This window comes from Cherax quadricarinatus, chromosome 15 (genome assembly GCF_038502225.1).
Source record: "Cherax quadricarinatus isolate ZL_2023a chromosome 15, ASM3850222v1, whole genome shotgun sequence".
In the NCBI taxonomy this organism is placed as follows: Eukaryota; Metazoa; Arthropoda; class Malacostraca; order Decapoda; family Parastacidae; genus Cherax; species Cherax quadricarinatus.
In genome coordinates this window covers 9,782,971-9,801,272 of record NC_091306.1, presented here as the reverse complement: position 1 = coordinate 9,801,272, position 18,302 = coordinate 9,782,971, and the positions used below count along the sequence as shown (strand labels likewise).

The 18,302-nt window shown below is 38.7% G+C and overlaps 1 protein-coding gene across 1 annotated transcript in view; it reads left to right on the top strand.

Moving 5' to 3' along the window:
• Galphao (G protein alpha o subunit) overlaps positions 1–17,688 on the top strand; it is a 705,635-nt gene extending 687,947 nt beyond the window's left edge. Inside the window, exons 7-8 of the mRNA XM_070085139.1 lie at positions 4,212–4,365; positions 5,030–17,688. Coding sequence (XP_069941240.1) covers positions 4,212–4,365; positions 5,030–5,217 — 342 coding nt within the window. The 3' untranslated portion in view covers positions 5,218–17,688. The remainder of the gene's footprint in view (positions 1–4,211; positions 4,366–5,029) is intronic.
• Positions 17,689–18,302: the final 614 nt, after the last annotated feature.

Below are 18,302 nucleotides of genomic sequence, written 5' to 3'. Positions count from 1 at the left end.
AACTTCAGTGGCAACATCAACAGGGTTTGCGATATCAACACTGGCAACCCGAAGAACAGGAACCGGGTTGGGAGAGTTTTTACCACTCAGTTTCCGTACTTTTTTCCAGACTGCACTCATAGAGGAAGCAGAGGTGATGGTAGAAACATAATCCCACCAGCAAGTGCCTTTAGCGTCACGGATGACACGGTGAGCGACCACTCGCTTCTCCTTAAAATCAAAGAGTCTGTGGTTCTATTGTACCGGTACCTGCCCCAAGCAGCACATTTCAAAGGTACTGCCTAAGCACAAGAAGGAGACCACCAAGGCACGAACTTCTGAGAATTCCTGCCTGAGGTTTGGGGTGTAGAATGTGAAGCTGTGGTTAAGCCTGAGGTCGAGAAGAGGTGTAAAAGCTCATCAATGGAGGACGAAGAAAGAATGTCACTAAAAGCAGTTAGATGCGAGTAAAGGTCCCAATTTTCTCAAGTCAAAATGCCAGTGTGGGCTACGAGGTGGTGATGAATACAAAGAAGGAAGGACGATTGGAAAATGATTGCCGTCACACAAGTCCGGGAGGACAGACCAGGTGAGGTCTAGTACAGTTGAGGAAGAGCAAACCTAGAGATCTATGCAAGAGAGAGAATGAGAACAAGGATCAAAATGGGTGGGAATACCCATATTTAAAACATGGAGAGGGAGAAGTGAGAAAAGCCTCCAACTGAATGCTGTGGGAGTCACTGTGAGAATATCTCCCCCCCCGAGGAAATGGTGGGCATTAAAATTGCCAAGTAACAGAAGTGGTGGCAGTAAGGAAGAAACCAGAAATGCAACATCTGGGATAGATAAGACTCGAGATGGAGAGAGATACAAAGAACAGACTGTATACCACTTATTCAGGTGGATAAAGAGAGTGGAACAAAGAGCTGACAGTATGGAACACTAGTAGTATAAGATGTACACTCTCATTAAAGGTTCCATCAGGAAAAGGATCCAATGAATATAATAAATCATAGCCCGAGATGGGAGGGCTAACAGTGGAGCATAATTTGGGTTCTTGTAAACAAGCACAAACAGGGGTAAACGGGGAAAGCAACACCTGGAGCTCACCCCAGTTACCCCTGAGGCTGCAGATATTCCACTGTAAATAAGCCATGATTTGTGAAGAGAAAGACAAGAAATTTGAAGGTAGAAGTATCTGTGGACTAGTAGAGTTAGAAAAGTCTACATGTGGAGGTAGCAGAAAACTTTTAAGCAGCGAAGGACTGGGATGTTGCGAAGAAAGGAGTTGTGCTGACAGAGAAGAGTGAAGAAGAGGAACAGGAGGTGGATCGGTGTCTATCAATGGTCTAGTCTCCTCAGTAGATTCTGAGATAGCTTCACGTGTTTCAGAGGACGAGGACGTTTTATGTGGTACAATATTGGAGATGGTAGAAGGAGGAAGAGTAAAGATTGGGAGAACAATGGACTGTACCAAAGTAGGGGGGGGGATGAAAGGGTAGAGGGAACTAAAGAAGCCTGGGAGGGGACAGGGGAAGAAGGTACTGTAGGAGGAGGATGAACCTCCACACTCGTAACAGAGCCAGTTAAAGGTGAAGAACTGGGTACAGAGACTAGGAAGGAAAAATGTGCATTTTGCAGAAGATTTGAACAATGGAGATGTTTTGGACTTGGGAGAAGGAGAGGGGCGATGGAGAGTAGGTGTTGTACGAGGTCTTGAGACACAGAAACTTGTGAGTGAGAAGAGGAAGAGACGAGAACAGAACGAGGTGCCAGGACAGCAAGAGAATTAGAGACAGGGGTGACCACTGAGGATGCTGCAGAAGTTGGGACCCCAGAGGAGGGGGGACGTTTGGTTACTCAAGAATAAGAAATATGGGGAAGTTACCCTTGTAGGCGTAGATGAGAGACTGCCATAGCATATGGGAGGCCTTCTGCCTCTTTGAGACAACGAATTTCATGCTCATTTAAGTGAACTTGACAATGGCGAGAGTAAGATGGGTGAGCCTCATAACAATTAAGGCAAGAGGGCGGTAGACTACTAGATGTATTGGAATGGTCGTCGGCACCACAGACTGGGCATTCAGCCATGGACCTGCAATATTTTGCTGGATGACCAAAATGCCAGCAATTTCTACACTGTTGCAGTGTAGGGATCACCTTTCAAACTTGTAAACAATGTCCCGCAATATATACAGAGGATGGAAGCTCACGGCAGTCAAAAGTTAAGTGAGTTACATTGCAAGGGTATCGTCTCTGCCTGCAGGCAGGGAGGACATTAGTGTCTACTTTGGGGATTGGGAGGTCTTAGAGTTCTAGCTGTTCCAGAATGTCATTGCCACATGTCTGGAAATTCTGTTGGACAATGGTATGGGGCAGAATTACAGTACCACTACAAGAATTGAGGGAATGATTTTTTCAGTAGATACAGGAATAGTATCGATAGTTGTAAGAAGAGAAAGATTGCGAGCTTGGGTAGCATTCTGGACAGTGATGATGCATGTACTGCTCTTGAGAGCATGAAAAGATATTTCTCTACCAACATGGCATAGGAGCGCCTTGCTAATACGTACTATGGTCGGAAAGGTAGGCAGTACAGGAAGTTGGTCATAGAGTAAAAAACTTAGTCCATTATGTATTTTGAAAAGTAGTGTGGAAAGGGAGTGTGTGACGTGCTGGTCTTTTCTGAGTAGAATGAGAAGGAAGCAAAGAAGTATCGTCAGGTAATGGTCTTGGGCGTTTAGGTGTGGGACCGGAGTTGGTCCGACATGGGGCTGGTGGGCAATTCAAAAATTCCTGCACCATGGAGGGAGAAGTTGGAAGTATGGCCAAAGAAGAGCAGGGGTCAGATGTATCAGAGGAGTCAGTCGGAACCCCGGTACGTGAAGTGGGTGACGAAATGGCACCAGCAAGAAATACAGGAGCATTAGAAATGTCCGAAGAGGGGTCAGATAACGAGGCAGGGTCAGAAAAGGATGTAGTATCAAGAAGGGCCCAGGGGGAGTAGGGTCATGGATTTGGGATTCCATGGTTAGGTCTCTTCTTTCTTGTTTTTTAGAAAAAAAAAGAAAAAAGTAAAAAAGAAAAAAAAAGAAAAAAGGGGGGAGGGGGAACGTGGAGGAATAGCTTCTAGAAGGCAAAGGAAAGGGCCATAAATCCCCCTCTGCACCCAAGAGGACCTCAGTACTGCAAGCAGTAAAGATGCAGCATGGAACCTGTGCCATACCCTACCCTTCATGCCAGTAAACCAGCAATCTGAGATAGCAACCTCACATCTACCGAGCCACCTCGGTGGACAAAAGAGAGGGCGGCCAGACACCTGTCACAAAGCGTACCTCCTTCGGCCACCACCCCCTGGAATCCGATAGGCAGCCTCCAGAGATACATACACCCGTCACCCGAAAGACACCCAAAGACACCCTCAGGAGACCGGAGAGGGATTGGGACATCTCCAGGTGATCCAGATTCCATGGCAAACTACACCACCACCAAGGACCTCAACAGAGGTCCTTGGTGGTGGTGTATCCTCCATCCTACCGGTGGTCCATCCTCCATCCTTGGAGGATGGACCCCGGTACCCTTTCCCCTACCTAGGAACTAGAGTGCTTGTGGGAAGAATCCCACAGAAAGGGAATAAGGTAGGGATGGGGAGGAGGAGGAGGACGAAAGGTAAAAAGAGGGAAGATGGGATAGGGAAGGAGGATTGGGGGTAATTAGGTTCGGTCTGAGGAAGGAGACCAAAAGGTCTAATTCCTGCCTCTTATTCCCTATGTTCACAACACTAGTCACACAGCTTCCCATTCCACCTTGTCCTGTACTTACAGGTTGTTCAGCAAATGCTTGTGCTTTACATAATGTAGAGTATGTCCTAATTCCTAAATTGTAGAGGAGTAAAGTTGAAGGAAATGCACATTAGAATGAGATGTTAGACAATGTATAGTAGAATGAGTCATTAGACCATTTATTACTGTTTAACTGGATAACAGTAAGCCAACAATATCCTGTATTAAGTAGCTTCAGAAAGCTTGAGACAGTATAGATTATTATTATAATAAAAAAAGAAGTGCTAAACATGAGACAGTATAGAAACTGATTAAAGGTACATTATTCTTAAAGTTTATCTGTAACATAATTATTCCTCCACATTCTCCCATTGTATACATTGTATTTGCTACCTCTTAAAGACTATTTACCTCTATGCAAAGAAATAATATTTATTAATGTCATTACAGAATCGAATGCAGGAATCCTTAAAGCTCTTTGACTCAATCTGCAACAACAAATGGTTTGGAGACACCTCCATCATCCTCTTCCTCAATAAGAAAGATTTATTTGAAGACAAGATTAAGAGGTCACCATTAACTATTTGCTTCCCAGAATATACTGGTAAGAAATATTTAGTCAGAAGAAATAATTTAGTAATATTTACACTGGTGAATATTATGACAGTAAGGGTTATTCTCCTCCTATGAATGTAAACATGTGGCACCACCAGTTGCCCTGTTAACACTAGTATCCCAGACACCACCGGTTGCCCTCCCAACACATGTGATGCCACCAGCTGCCTTGCTAACACCACATGATGCACCACCAGCATCCCTGAGTTTGATTTAAAATTATGATATTTTATAAGTTTCTACATAGTATATCATCAGTTCTGTTATTTATGTGCATATTGTAACCTTAGCTGATGGTTACAATATCCAAATGTAATTACCTTTCTGAGAAAGGTAATTACATTTGGAGAATGTAAGTACCTTTCTGAGAATTTATAGATTAAATTTAGGTTCTGTTTATGTAGTTTTGTCAAATAGTGCTTGACTGTTCTAACTACTGTACCATATGCTGGTTAGGGCTGAATATCATCATTCTGATTCTTTTGATGCTTGTCAAGAGATATTTCTTATTAGTTATAGGATTTTTAGTCTTTACATTTTCATTTACACATTTTTTCTCAATATTTCACCATGTAAGGGAGGAAATGCTAGTTTTAATACAACAGTAAATGTAGAGCAGATATCGAGTACCCTAATCAATGTTTGTGTTACAGGGTCCATGGAATATACCGAAGCATCAGCATACATCCAAGCCCAATTTGAAGCAAAGAACAAATCAACGAACAAAGAAATATATTGTCACATGACTTGTGCCACTGATACCACCAACATACAGTTTGTGTTTGATGCAGTGACAGATGTAATTATTGCTAACAATCTACGTGGGTGTGGTCTGTACTGATGTGTTTGTTGTGAGAATCTTCCAGGATCTTGGAATTTGTGGCTATTTGTTGGTTGTATTAGCCTCATAATCCCAATTAGGGTATTGTTTGGGAATAAGATTGTGTGATTATTTTAAGCAAGGTAAATATTACTCAAGCACAGGTCGTGGTGAGCTAAGCTGAGTATGTAGGTTCCATTTTTATATATAAAATTTAAGTTTTCCAGCAAAATGATACAAGATGGACAAGGTTTTATACATTGCTAGTATTTTGATAAGGCCTATACTCTATGTTTTAAATAGGAAAATAGGCTCTATTGAAACAATGCAAAGACTGCTTGTAAGCAGATTTAGTGGCAGTTTATAAACTGGTAAAAAAGTGAAAAAAAAATCATCGAATTTAACATTTTGTTCTATCCTGGTGTCATTTAATTTCCCACTGAAATGTCATCACTTGTTCCTGAAATGTTGTAAAGAAGAGATAATCAAGTGAATAAAATTTCTGAATATATCTCAAAATGATAGACATTAAGACTTATTTTAGAAAATTTTGCTTAAACATAAATTGTGATTTTTGTGTAAAAATACAAGAGTAACTGGATGAAAAAGTAATAGTTCACATAACTGTCATTCGTGCTGTAAATTTGTTATATACGATATCGTCTTAGAGTTGAATTCAGAGGATGCTGTACTGATTTTTTTGTATGAAGCCATATGTCAAAAATATTCTTTTGAATATCTGATGACAAGATACAAAATTTTCATTGACAACACTCATACAAGGCAATATTTTCTTTTATAATGAAAAATACCAATACAGTAGTATAGCATAAAGAAAATAAGGTTTGTAATTAATATTATTTAGATCATTCAGTTATTACTGTATGTTTGCTTCAGATAAAAATCAAGACCATTAGAGCTAACAAGATTCTAATAAGTGTTAGGCATTGTTTTTATTTGTATAAGAATACAGAGAGTTGTAATAGAATGCAAAACATTGCATTCCATAGTAAGCCTTGATATTTAGCAAAAAAAAAAAAAAAAAATGTACAATGCATTATTTCTGTTACTATTTTCAATTTGTTCAAAATTTATTTAGAGAAACTGGCCATAGATACTGAACAAAAGTTATTTAAAGCTCTGGATAACCATATTTATTTTCTTAAACACTGACAGATTCCCACACGCGCACACACACGCACATGCACACAGTATGGACTCTAGGAACAGAGGCTACAGACCTCACTCAGAGAAAGACTTTATGGTGAGTATAGTGCCTAGCATATCACCAGAGGTTCACATCAACTGAATAACCTCTACAGCTAACTCATCAGGCAAATTTAAAAGTAGCCTTCAGGAATATCAACACACATTCTGGATCCTCTGTACAACAAATGTCAAGCCTATTGTTGAGTATACAGCACCAGTATGGAACCAACACCTGAAAAAAAGATGTTAAGAAACTGCAGAAAATGCAAAGATATGCAGTGAGACTAGTTTCAGGCTATGACAGAAGAAACAGGGAAGCCATGCTAACATACAAAATACATGGAGGAACTGAAAGGGTAGACTTCAAAAACATCTTATAGACAAAACTTTAATAAAACTAGTTTGCTTCAATTTATTTCTCTTTATATTTATACCACAAGTCTCAGACCGAGCCACGGGCATTGACCCCCGGAACCCTCTCCAGGTAAATAAGTACCACCAAAACAGAGAGAATCAAGGGGAAAGAAGATTTAAGTTTTGCCTGCTTTCCATAAGGAACACCAAACGAAAGAAACACAAACTATTAGTTTCATTCAATCCAAACATGCCTCGAAGTTTGAGTGAGAAGGAAGAAGGAAACCAGGTAAGAGAGTAAGGTTGCAGATTGAACCAGGTAAGGGAGTAAGGCTCCAAGCTGAAGGTGTTCCTCAAGGATGTGTCCTTAGCATCACTCTTTTTCTCCTTGCTATAAATGATCTGACATCTGTTCTCCCTTCTAATATTTGGTCATCACTATGTTGATGATTTTGCTATAGCTTGTGCAGGTGCTGACTGTTGCCTGGTAGCAGCCTCACTCCAGAATGCTGTCAACAGTGTTTCCCATTGGGCCACTACTCATGGGTTTAAATTTTCTAGTGCTAAAACACAAATAATTACTTTCACCAGATGTTCAATCGTCCCTGATACTTCATTGTACTTGTATGGCTCATGAATCCCTGAATGTGATACGGTCAGATTTCTTGGTTTACTGTTTGATCGCTGGTTGTCTTGGAAACCTCACATTACCTTCCTGAAAGCAGCTTGCTATAGCCGGCTGAACCTGCTTAAAACCCTCGCTCATCTTTCATGGGGGGCAGATCGTCAAACCCTCCTTCGACTGCCTTCAGCCCTAATTTTATCAAAGCTAGATTATGGTGACCAGATATATTCTGTGGCCTCTCCTGCAACTCTTTCTAAACTCGATCCCATCCATCATCAGGGACTACATTTATGTCTAGGTGCTTTTTGCTCCTCACCTGTCAAGAGCCTCTATGCAGAAGCAAATGTCCCATCCTTGAGCAATTGTTGTGATGCTCATTGCCTCCACCATTTTGTCTGTTTTCATGACCTTCAAGATACTTCTACATGCAGGATAGTAACGAATGTTAACAGAAGTCCATCATTTGTCCACTGCCCCTGTTTACTCCGTCCCTTTTCTCTTCATCTTCAATCACTCGTCTTCTCTTCAGTTGCCCCCTTTATATGTTCATCTAGCATCCAACTTTTAACTTAACTCTTGGGAAGTTCCAACAGTTAGTGTCTGTTCTTCCCCACTACTGTGCGTGAAAGCTCAAATCCCTACAGTTGCTTCTCGCTCTCTTTTTCTTAATCAATTCTGATCTCGTTCTCATGCTGTTGCAGTGTACACTGATGGTTCTAAATCCTCTGATGGTGTTGAGTTTGCAGCAGTGTTTCCTGACAGCGTGGTGCGAGGTCATTTATTAGACTCGGCTAGCATTGTTACAGCTGAATTGTATGCTATTCTCATTGCCATTATCCGTATTGTATCCATGCCTACTTCAAAGTTCATAATCGTCTCGGACTCCTTTGGTTCTTTGCAAGCTATTAAAATAATTTGATTCACATGCTATACATGATCTACCAGTTTCATACAGAGGTATTCCATTCTCTGTAATCACTACCTACCTTCGCAACTGTTGGGCTGATATGACTCACAACAAATTACATTCTATCAAACCAAGTTTGGGTTTCTGGCCTTCTTCTTGTCATCGATACTGAGGTTGGGAGACAACTCTCTCTTGTCTACGCACTGGACACGCTCTTTTAACCCATGGGTATCTCGTGGAGAGGCATCCTGTTCCACTTTGTGAGAATTGTTTAGTTCCTGTTTCAGTTTCCCATATTCTATTGGACTGTCCTGTCTATCAACGAGCACTCAGAATTTTCCTCCATCTTCACCGCATTAATGCCCTTACTTTTTTGTCCTCCTAGCTGATGGACCCACCTTCGACACAGATTCCTTCTTTGACTTTTTGACAGCAATTGATATATTACACAAACTTTGATAATCCTTCCTTTAGCACTCCTCACAGCTCCTCCTAACTTTACCTTTATTGTCATCTCCACCCTTATTTATTCTTAGATCCTGCATCAGTTCCTACCCTGCAGTGCTGTATGACCCTGATAGGTTTAGTGCTCCCTTTTGAATATAATAATAAGAGAAGGGTTGCAGATACAACCAGGTAAGGGAGTAAGGTTGCAGAGTAAACCAGTATTCATCATTGTGTGGTGTCAAATGTCTGTTCATAAAACCATCAGCTGAACATAGCAACTAGAGCAATATTTAGGCAAAATGAATGTAGTTAAAACAGGTAACATTTCTTCCACCCAGTTAGAATGGAAAATTCCTACATAAGCACCCTGGTAAGTAGCAAACTAGTTTTCTCAATGACAGGATAGAAATACCCTGTAAGTCATATGAATAAGTGCATATTGAACCTCTGTAATAGAATTACTGCATAACATACAATTAACCAAGAGACTGTGATTTCTGTTTCATCATGGTGCAATCTCAAGGGTAGTTTCTTGATGCTGGCAAGGGACTGTTGATTTAAAGAATTTGACTTGGCCTCCCTTTCTTTGGATTGATGCTGATAGCTTCCTATTTCCCAGGTGCTGTGTAGATTCCTCTATGGGTTTTGTCTTTCTACTAAATGTAATAATTATATGCTGATACGAGACCTCAAACCAAAACTTTTTTCTTCTTTCTGGTCAAATGTTGAGTTTCTTTTTGATACACTGCTATACAAGTGTTATCAAAGTCAATGTTAAAAGATAAATGTGTAAATTTGTCCATTTATTGTAGTCACGAAATGCTAAACTCATACAGGTTACACACTATCTGGAGAAAAAGTCTATATCAGGTTTCATCAGAGGAAGGGTACCTTTAATGCCATAGATCAAGAACCTGTCAACTTCAAGACTCCCCTTGCAAGGATTTATCACATTAACCATTTGATCTATCTTTATTAAAACTGATAAAATACAGAAATCCTCAAATATGAAACACTTGTTTACTGCTAGATATAGCTGGTAGTGATCCCTACATGTTGAATTAACTGGGAATTTGAGATGATCAAGAAAATTTGTGAAATAGTGAACAATCTTCAGTGAATCATTGCTGTATTTAAAATTATAATGTACATTTTAATATCATAAAAGACTATATTATTATTACACTGCTATGGAAATGCAAACCCATAGGTAATATGGTGCCTAGGGAATATGTAATCAGGTTTGATTCAAGGAAAGAGTTTCAGTTCCTTGGATCAAACATCAGCATCAAGGCATTTCTGTAAGAGGTAACAGATTGTAGAACACCTACAAGGAAATAAGAATGTTTTAGTTTTGTTATATATACACCTGAATGTAAAGTTTGCCTTTATAAGTGTAAATACTGTCACAGGTTTATGAAAACATCAACAACAGCAGCAGTAGTATAATCAGTGGCAGGTGTATAGTATAATCATTGGCAGGTGTATAGTATAATCATTGGCAGGTGCTGAACCTATAGGTCCCCAAAAGTAACACTAGGAAATACTCATTGTCTTGCCCTGCAAACAATGGGGTTCCAAGGGCCATAAACAAGCCAGCAGCAACATTTCTTGAGGATATTGGAAGAAAAGAAGCATTTTATTAAGATCAGAGAAGAATCAATTGTCATACTTCCACATGAGGTACTGGCTATACACTTAACTTAGACTAAATTAGTTATCTGGCCATTACAGCACTATATTTAAAGCTTTGCTTATATGCCATGATGTTTAACATGCATAAAATAGTCCAAAATAACTTAAGCTAGACATGGTGAAAAATATGTTACAGTACATGGTGGTACAGTACAAATGTGGTCCAGTACAGGTGTCAGTTGTATATTTTGTAAGAAATCTATTAGAGGATTAATAAGTTCTTTTCCCATACCCCCTCCCCCAAGGAGGTTCCTTGATGCCAGTTACTTCTTGATCCAACTAACTGGACTATCTTTTATTTTCTTGGATCATACCTGATTGCCTTCCATTCCCGATATTAGTGCTGTCCCCTGATTTAAACAAAATATTTTGTTCATATGACCTCATGGGTGTTTTCATATATCGATGAGAAAACTACACAAGTATGCCACTTACATGAGCACATAGGAATTTTTCAAAACTGTGGATGGTCAGGAAATATTACATGATATAACTAGTCTTCATGTATCTTAACATTATTATTCTTTAATTATACTACCAATGGTTCTGTGACTACAGGTCTAGGAATACCACTTTTCTCTTGATATAATTCCCTTATCTGGTTTCCTTCTTTTTGGTCTGTGAGTCTGTGTTTGACACACCTGGGTTGACAAAACATTTGCAATTTTTAATGTTATACAATTATATGTAATCTAATATGAACATCTGTATGGAAATTTAAATTGTTTAGTCTCATTTTTGGTATATAAAGCTACTTAAACCAGAATTTTAAAATCACTTGAGTATTTAGTCATATAGATGCATACTTTATTTTAAACACTGGCCATCTCCCACCAAGGCAAGATAAACCAATAAAGAAAACACTTTCACTGTCTTGCCAGAAGGGCACAGTTCAGATGATCTTCCAAACTGCAACATCCCTTACCCCTCCTTCCCACATCCAGGACTCAGGTTGACTAACCGGTTTCCCCGACTCCCTTCATAAATGTTACATTCCTCACACCCAATAGTATGTCATCGAAAAAACCCACTTGCCTCCACTCCTGACACACTCACACAAGCCTGCAACCTTACCTAGGATGGCCCCCACTCCACCCTCCACTCCAGATCTATACTCCCTCCTGGTCATCCTTTTTTTTCCTTCATCCTCTCCAAATGCCCAGACCACCTCAACAACCCCTCCTCAGTCCTCTGACTAATACATTTGGTAACTCCACACCTCCTAAATTCAGAGTTTACACACATACACTACAAAAGGTTTAAGGGGCACATCACAAGAACACAGCTGTGCTTGTCAAAAATTTAATTTGAAATACAAAGATACCTCAGTGTAACAAATTAATGAGGAAAGGGGGGGTGTCTGTTTAAATAAAAAAAACCACTTCATTGAAGTGCCCATTGCAGCAGCCATCGTCTGCTGTATCAATAGATTACCAAGCATACAATGTATTTAGTCAGCTCCATTGATGACTATCAGACATAAGAATAAATTAATACATTACAGTCAATTACAATGCTCAAAACAAGAGTTACAAGTACAGTACAATGTTTTTTTTTTCTTATTTGGTGGATAGATGAGGTTATAGCAGGCACATTACATATCACCTAGTGGTGACAGAATATATAATTTATTCTAAGTTAGAAGCCCTGTTAAACTAAAGCAGCAACATTGTAGATGGTGTGGAAGATGCAGGCAGATTGTGTGGGAGACTTAGATGGTTCACCAGATGTAGATAGTCAAGGCCTATTTCTAGATGGTTTAAGAGACTTGAAAAGAGGAACAGGTTTAAAGAATGTATCCAGCTTCACTTGTTTGGCATGCTGATGCTTCTCCCTTATGACATTCTTTTGTCTTCTTTGAGAGGCCAGTGTATGTGAAGAGAATATCCCTTACATTTATGCATCACTTCTTCAGCTCTTGTATCTTGAGTTATTTTCATCCCCTTTTTAGGACCAACTTTAGAACATTTCTGGGGTAGTCTCTATACTCCTTTCATAGCATATGCTAAAAGTTTATCTTTGCTTTATGAATGTCTGATACTGTCTTAACATAATACTCCTCACACTCATCCCACTGAAATGCCCAACTCCACCTACCTTATTATTTTAAAGTATACTGCTTCTTAACATTATCACCATCACATGCTTTAGAGGCCATTGTTAATAACAGAGCACTTTCTATTACAGTAACAAACATTGTAAATCCAGGGGAAAATTGGAGACTGAAAAATAATATGCAAGAGCATGCTTGGAAAATGACAAACAGATGCTGGCTGAGGCAGTGGCAATAAGAGAAAAGTTGTGGATGTAGCCTGTACTGAACCAGCCTGCAATGAAATGGACTGCTGTGCGATGCAGCAGACTCACTGAGCCTTTATCCATCCAAATATTTTGTTAGTTTCATCTAAAATCTGTAGCACAGGGGGGTCTATTATACAGCAGTTTTACTGTGCTGTACTTGAACCAGCTTTTCAGAAGTGGGAAGCATACCCCTCTGAATTGTAATACGTATTCAAAATATAGGACACTAGCTGCTTTAGGATCCTTGTTACCCTGAGTACAGTATTTCGCTCAACTCCTTCAGGAATTCTAATGTTTTTTTCCTATGAGCAGAGGGTCTCTGACCCTATGAGAATGAATATATAATTATGAGCAAGTTCACTTCTTTCTAGATTTTTGGGACTCTCTGAAGCTCGCAGCTGCACCCTCATTTATTCCCGCTGTATTGGGGAAGGTGTCAGTCAGTGCAGATGTGCATGGGTAGGCCTATACCACCAACTGCTTTCCATCTGTCCAGGATTACAAAGTAATTCCACCTGGATGCTTTTTGACTGCCATCAGATCTGCATAGCTGTGCTGCTTTTTTTTTGGTTAAGCACCTGGTTGTTGCAAGGTTTCTCTCAATGTTACTCCTCTTCATGCCTTGCAATGTTTACCTTAAATCTATGGTAAACTAAACCATAGTGCCTGAATTAATTTGACAATGCACTGCCATGCATACACCTATGTTCAGTGAGGATAAAGGCAGCAAGCAGGGTGAAGAGGAAGATCAATATGAACTGGACAGCCAACAGTGCATCTCCACATAAGGAGCTCTCACTGCTAGGAAGTGAGTTTCATCCTTCCCCAGAACAACTGGAATTGTTTAGACTATGTTCTCCACTATTGGATCATCCCAGTGCAACAGTTTATAAATGTAAGGGGGCAATGGTCTAGCTGAGGAGCCTGCTAGAGCCTAGTATTTCAGTGCATAGCTCTGTTAATGAAATTTAGGTTATGAACCTCAACAGTGTCATTAAGGCAAGGAGTTCAAGAAAAATTGCTGCTATAAGTTCACTGGATGCCACTCATGACAACAGAAGCACAGGGAGCATTGTCTTGTAGACTGCCTGGCAGGGTAGTGTGATCCCACCACCCATCTTCTAGAGTAAAATAAAGTATTTTTGTGAATGTTGACTGTCAGGAGACTGTCATATATATTCATTTAGTTTTGGGATGACATTCAAGGGTACACATCCATATGGTACAGTTTTCTTTATCAGGTCCACAATAAAAAATTGTAATTACACTGTATGAAATTTATAAATTTAAAAAAAACATTAAACAGATACTAAACTTACAAAATACCCATGGGATGTCACAAAAAAATAAATGCTTGGGAAAGCAAATGACACTTAAAAGATTTTTGATAAAACTGAAGCAACCCTCATTATGTTTTAATGTATGTATTTCAGATTTATTCCAAACAAAATGAACTAGTTTGCATCAGTAGTTATTGCAACCAATGACTGTGTGGTATGGTGGTTCCAGCAGTGATCTTTATGGGGTATGAGTGGGACAACCGAGTACTGTATACAGCAGTTTTCTTGCCCAAATCTCGAGCAAAGGAACTCTGCTCATTGATGGCAAATTTTACTGATGGGAAAACAGACCATCAGAATGTTTTTCACAGCATACTAGATTCATCTGAATCCTATTTAATTGGATTTGGAGAAAATTAGATTAACACAGTAATGTAAATTATTAAATAAAGTTTTCATCTTGCATCTGGTAATGTCATAATAACTTAGAATGCAAAGTGGCAGGAGAGAGAGTACTGCACATGCAATGTTGCGTATTCAAGGGAATCGAGTCAAGTTGTAAACATTCTCATCTTTGTTTTCAAATACTAACTGGACTTACATGACACCAGGTTTAAATTCAATGAAACAAACAAAAATGACAAAGATATTTTAATTTTCAAGGGAAGAATTTTTGTAGGGTAAATAATGCTTACCTTTCTGCTTAGGAATACACTCCATATCAAAATACAAAATTACTATATACATGTAATTAAAAACACAGAAAATGAAAGTGAAGTTTATTAAAAAAAAATCTTACAATTGATACAAATAAGTGGCATGGACTACAAGCTTATTAGAAGATACGATAAGATATAAGATTTTCTTCAGATTTTTAGCCCTGGAGGGTTAGCCACCTAGGATAACCCAAGAAAGTCAGTGTGTCATCAAGGACTGTCTGTCTTGTTTCCATTGGGGTCCTCAATCTTGTCCCCCAGAATGTGACCCACACCAGTCGACTAACACCCAGGTACCTACTTGCTGCTAGGTGAACAGGACAACAGGTGTAAGGAAACACGTCGAAATGCTTCCAACACGCCGGGAATCAAACCCGGGCCTTCCGTTTGTGAAGTGAGAGCTTTAGCCACCAGACCACCGGAGCATCTAAAATGATTATGATTATGCAAACTACTTTGGGCATTCTAATACTATACCTTATCACTAGGACAAAAAAATAAAAAAAAAATGCATAGGTAAGGTTTAGATTACTTGAATGTTAAGGTTGATTTATGTTAATATGTAGAGAGAGTGATCTAAATTGGACTGTGTCAATACTTAACTTCTGAGATGCCACCTTAGCTCCATAAGTAAAAGGCAACTGGTCAGGATCTTTAATGCAGTGACACTCATTGGCCTTTCTTGTGCATGTGCATGTTCTTGAAAGGCAGAAAGTGATGGTTTATTTGGGATAATTGTACAATGGGAAAATAAATAGGAAAACCACTGTTTAACAAAGCCAAGGAACCAGTATCATTACTCCATATCACATAGCCTCTTCAGCTGGAATGAAGCTGAAGATGCCATCTGATCTGGCATAATGATAAAGGCTCCTTGTCTGTATCATTGCAGTATATGTATTTCTTATGATGAGGTTTTTACACTCAAGAGGGGTAATGCTAAGCATATAAGGGCCATACCTGGAGAAATGGGAGGTATCAGGATCAATCCAAAGACCTTGCAGATTAGGTCCACCTCTTTGGATCATGAGCCCCTCACGGGTGTCAAGGAATCTCCCTTAAGGGTCTATGGCGAAGTGTCTATATGAATTATGCATTTGACAAAACTTTTTTACGGCTATACTTCTGGGGTTGCCATATACAGTACTGTACTCTAAATAGCATCACAAATATTTCTAATGTTTTTGCCAAATTTCTCCTCTGAACAGTGTTTTATTCAGCTATTTTATCAGCGGATACGGAAGTGATTACTTTTTAATGACCCCTTTAATTTTCTAGGATTAATCTTACACAAAATTCTGTTAAGCACATCATGTAATAGAACATCAATGGCCAAATTTTATTATGCATATGAAGTAGTAAATACCAGAATTTACCAGTTAATACTGTACTTGGAGCAACCTGTGTAAAGTGGGCACCAGTAGAATAATCCACCTAGACAACTGGTCAACCTCCTCATAGGGGGTTGATGTTATTAATTCTAGTCACCTCTTAAACTGGGACCAGTAACTGTGTATTATAGATATGGAAGTCCATATTTTCATCCTTCATCTAATGTTAATGCTTTGAACATTATTACAGCAAACAAGATGTATCTTGAAGAAAAATAAGCTTATTTAAAATATCTTACAACAGCAAACGTCCATTTGTGCAATGCCTTTAGAAGCTATTAGGGCAATATGAAAGTGAGAAGCCTATAAAAATTATAGCAAATTTCTTGAATGTACACATTTTTGTAATTGCAAGTAAAGGTTATTTAATCAAAACTCAGATTCATGAAGTTGGTTATGATCAATTAGCTATTTTCCAAGTTTTATTGCTTAAGTTTAAGTTATTTGCTACAATTTTTAATGTGGCTGAATGGTTTGTTGTTTATGTTTGGTAATGGAAAACACAGCCACGCAAAGGATTTATATACTAGGTGAAAAGTTGTAGCAATAGTTTATACCAGTCAAGTTGATTAGGCTGGTTTAAAGTTGTTGCTCACATTGTTATTTGATGTCCAAACTGTGAAATGTGGACACAAAGTTACTTAATTTTTATAAACTGAAAATGCCAGCAATTTATAAATGGCTGTTAATCATACAATATTTATCTTGTAAAGACAGATGTAGATAAAAGAAAAAAAAATTATCTGTGCTGTCTGAGATATAAGAATTGATACCAATTGAATTTTGTACATTTTTGCTGCCTCTTATTACATTCCAGCTTTTAAGAACACTATATTGGCAATTCACATTGGCTTCATTTAAAATTAGTGTTTGAATGAAAACATTACGAGTTTTCAACCATCATTTAAAAAAGTACTGTAGTTTATATCACATTATTATTATTGGGGGCGAGCTTCCGATAGAAACTCGCCCAGCATCAAGTCCGACTCCTGTTCTGCAGTATCTTGGCAATGATTGTCATATTAGACTTTCACAATGCTTGTGTAAAATATATTGGTAACTGATAAAAATGGCTTGTATAGTTTTATTTAGATGTAATTTTCTTTGTCTAAACTCACTGTCTATATGCATAGCTTGTAAGGGTCTTTAATAATCCCAGGAAGTATAACCGGAGAGTGAATGAATGGTAAATAAGGTTGAAAAATCCCTTATTCATTTACATAGTCATGGTAGAGATGGTTCCATCATTTTTTGTGTAGCTTTAAGCCTAAAAGCCCTTGAGTATTTAATGTTAAATGACCCATCCTCTCATCATAATGTAAGTTAACTGCTCAGTTTTGTACAGTGTTCTGCTCGAGTAGGTTGTCTCGCACTCATGTTAATTAGGATTCAACACCATTTTCTGTTCAAAGAATTGCAGTAGAATATCTAAAAGGTACCAATAACCTCCTTAGGCCATAATATAGAAACTCCTGTGGTGAATATTGTACCTAAAAAGAATCATGTGTAGGTAAGACTCAGTTTGTATCAGACTGGACATGAGTGAATTGAATGTCAAATTCCATAAGACTTTTATTTCCCCATTATTATTATTTATTATTAGGGGGGAAAGTGGTAAACCCATTGGGGTCATGCAAAGCATGGGAAAAGGTAAACAATCACCTTTGATCAAAGGGGATATGTCCACTTAGATCAAGAGGCCCTCACTGGTATCAAAGCACCTCCCTTGAGGAGTGTGGAGCACGTGAAGACCAATAAAGGCAACATCAGAACTGTTTATTACTGTACTGTAGTATCTGAAGAAGTTTGCTACACCAGTTATCTACAAGACCCCCAAGATGAAGCCCAAAGGAAGATAAGCTGCCATAAACAATGACCCTGACACTCTTCAGATGTCATGTGTTCAGGCATTGGACTAACCCTGTGTTAGCAGATACATGTACAGTTGACCCTTTAATGTGAGGGATAGGGGCACTGACCCCCTGTGCAGTCAAAAATCTGCGTATAACTTTTGATTCCCCAAAAACTTAACTACTAATAGCCCACTCTTGATTGGAAGACTTACCAATAAAAGTCAATTAACACATATTTTCTATATTATATGTATAATACACTGCATTAGTACAATAAAGTAAGCTAGAGAAAATAATGTTATTAAGACAAACAAAGAAAAAATATATT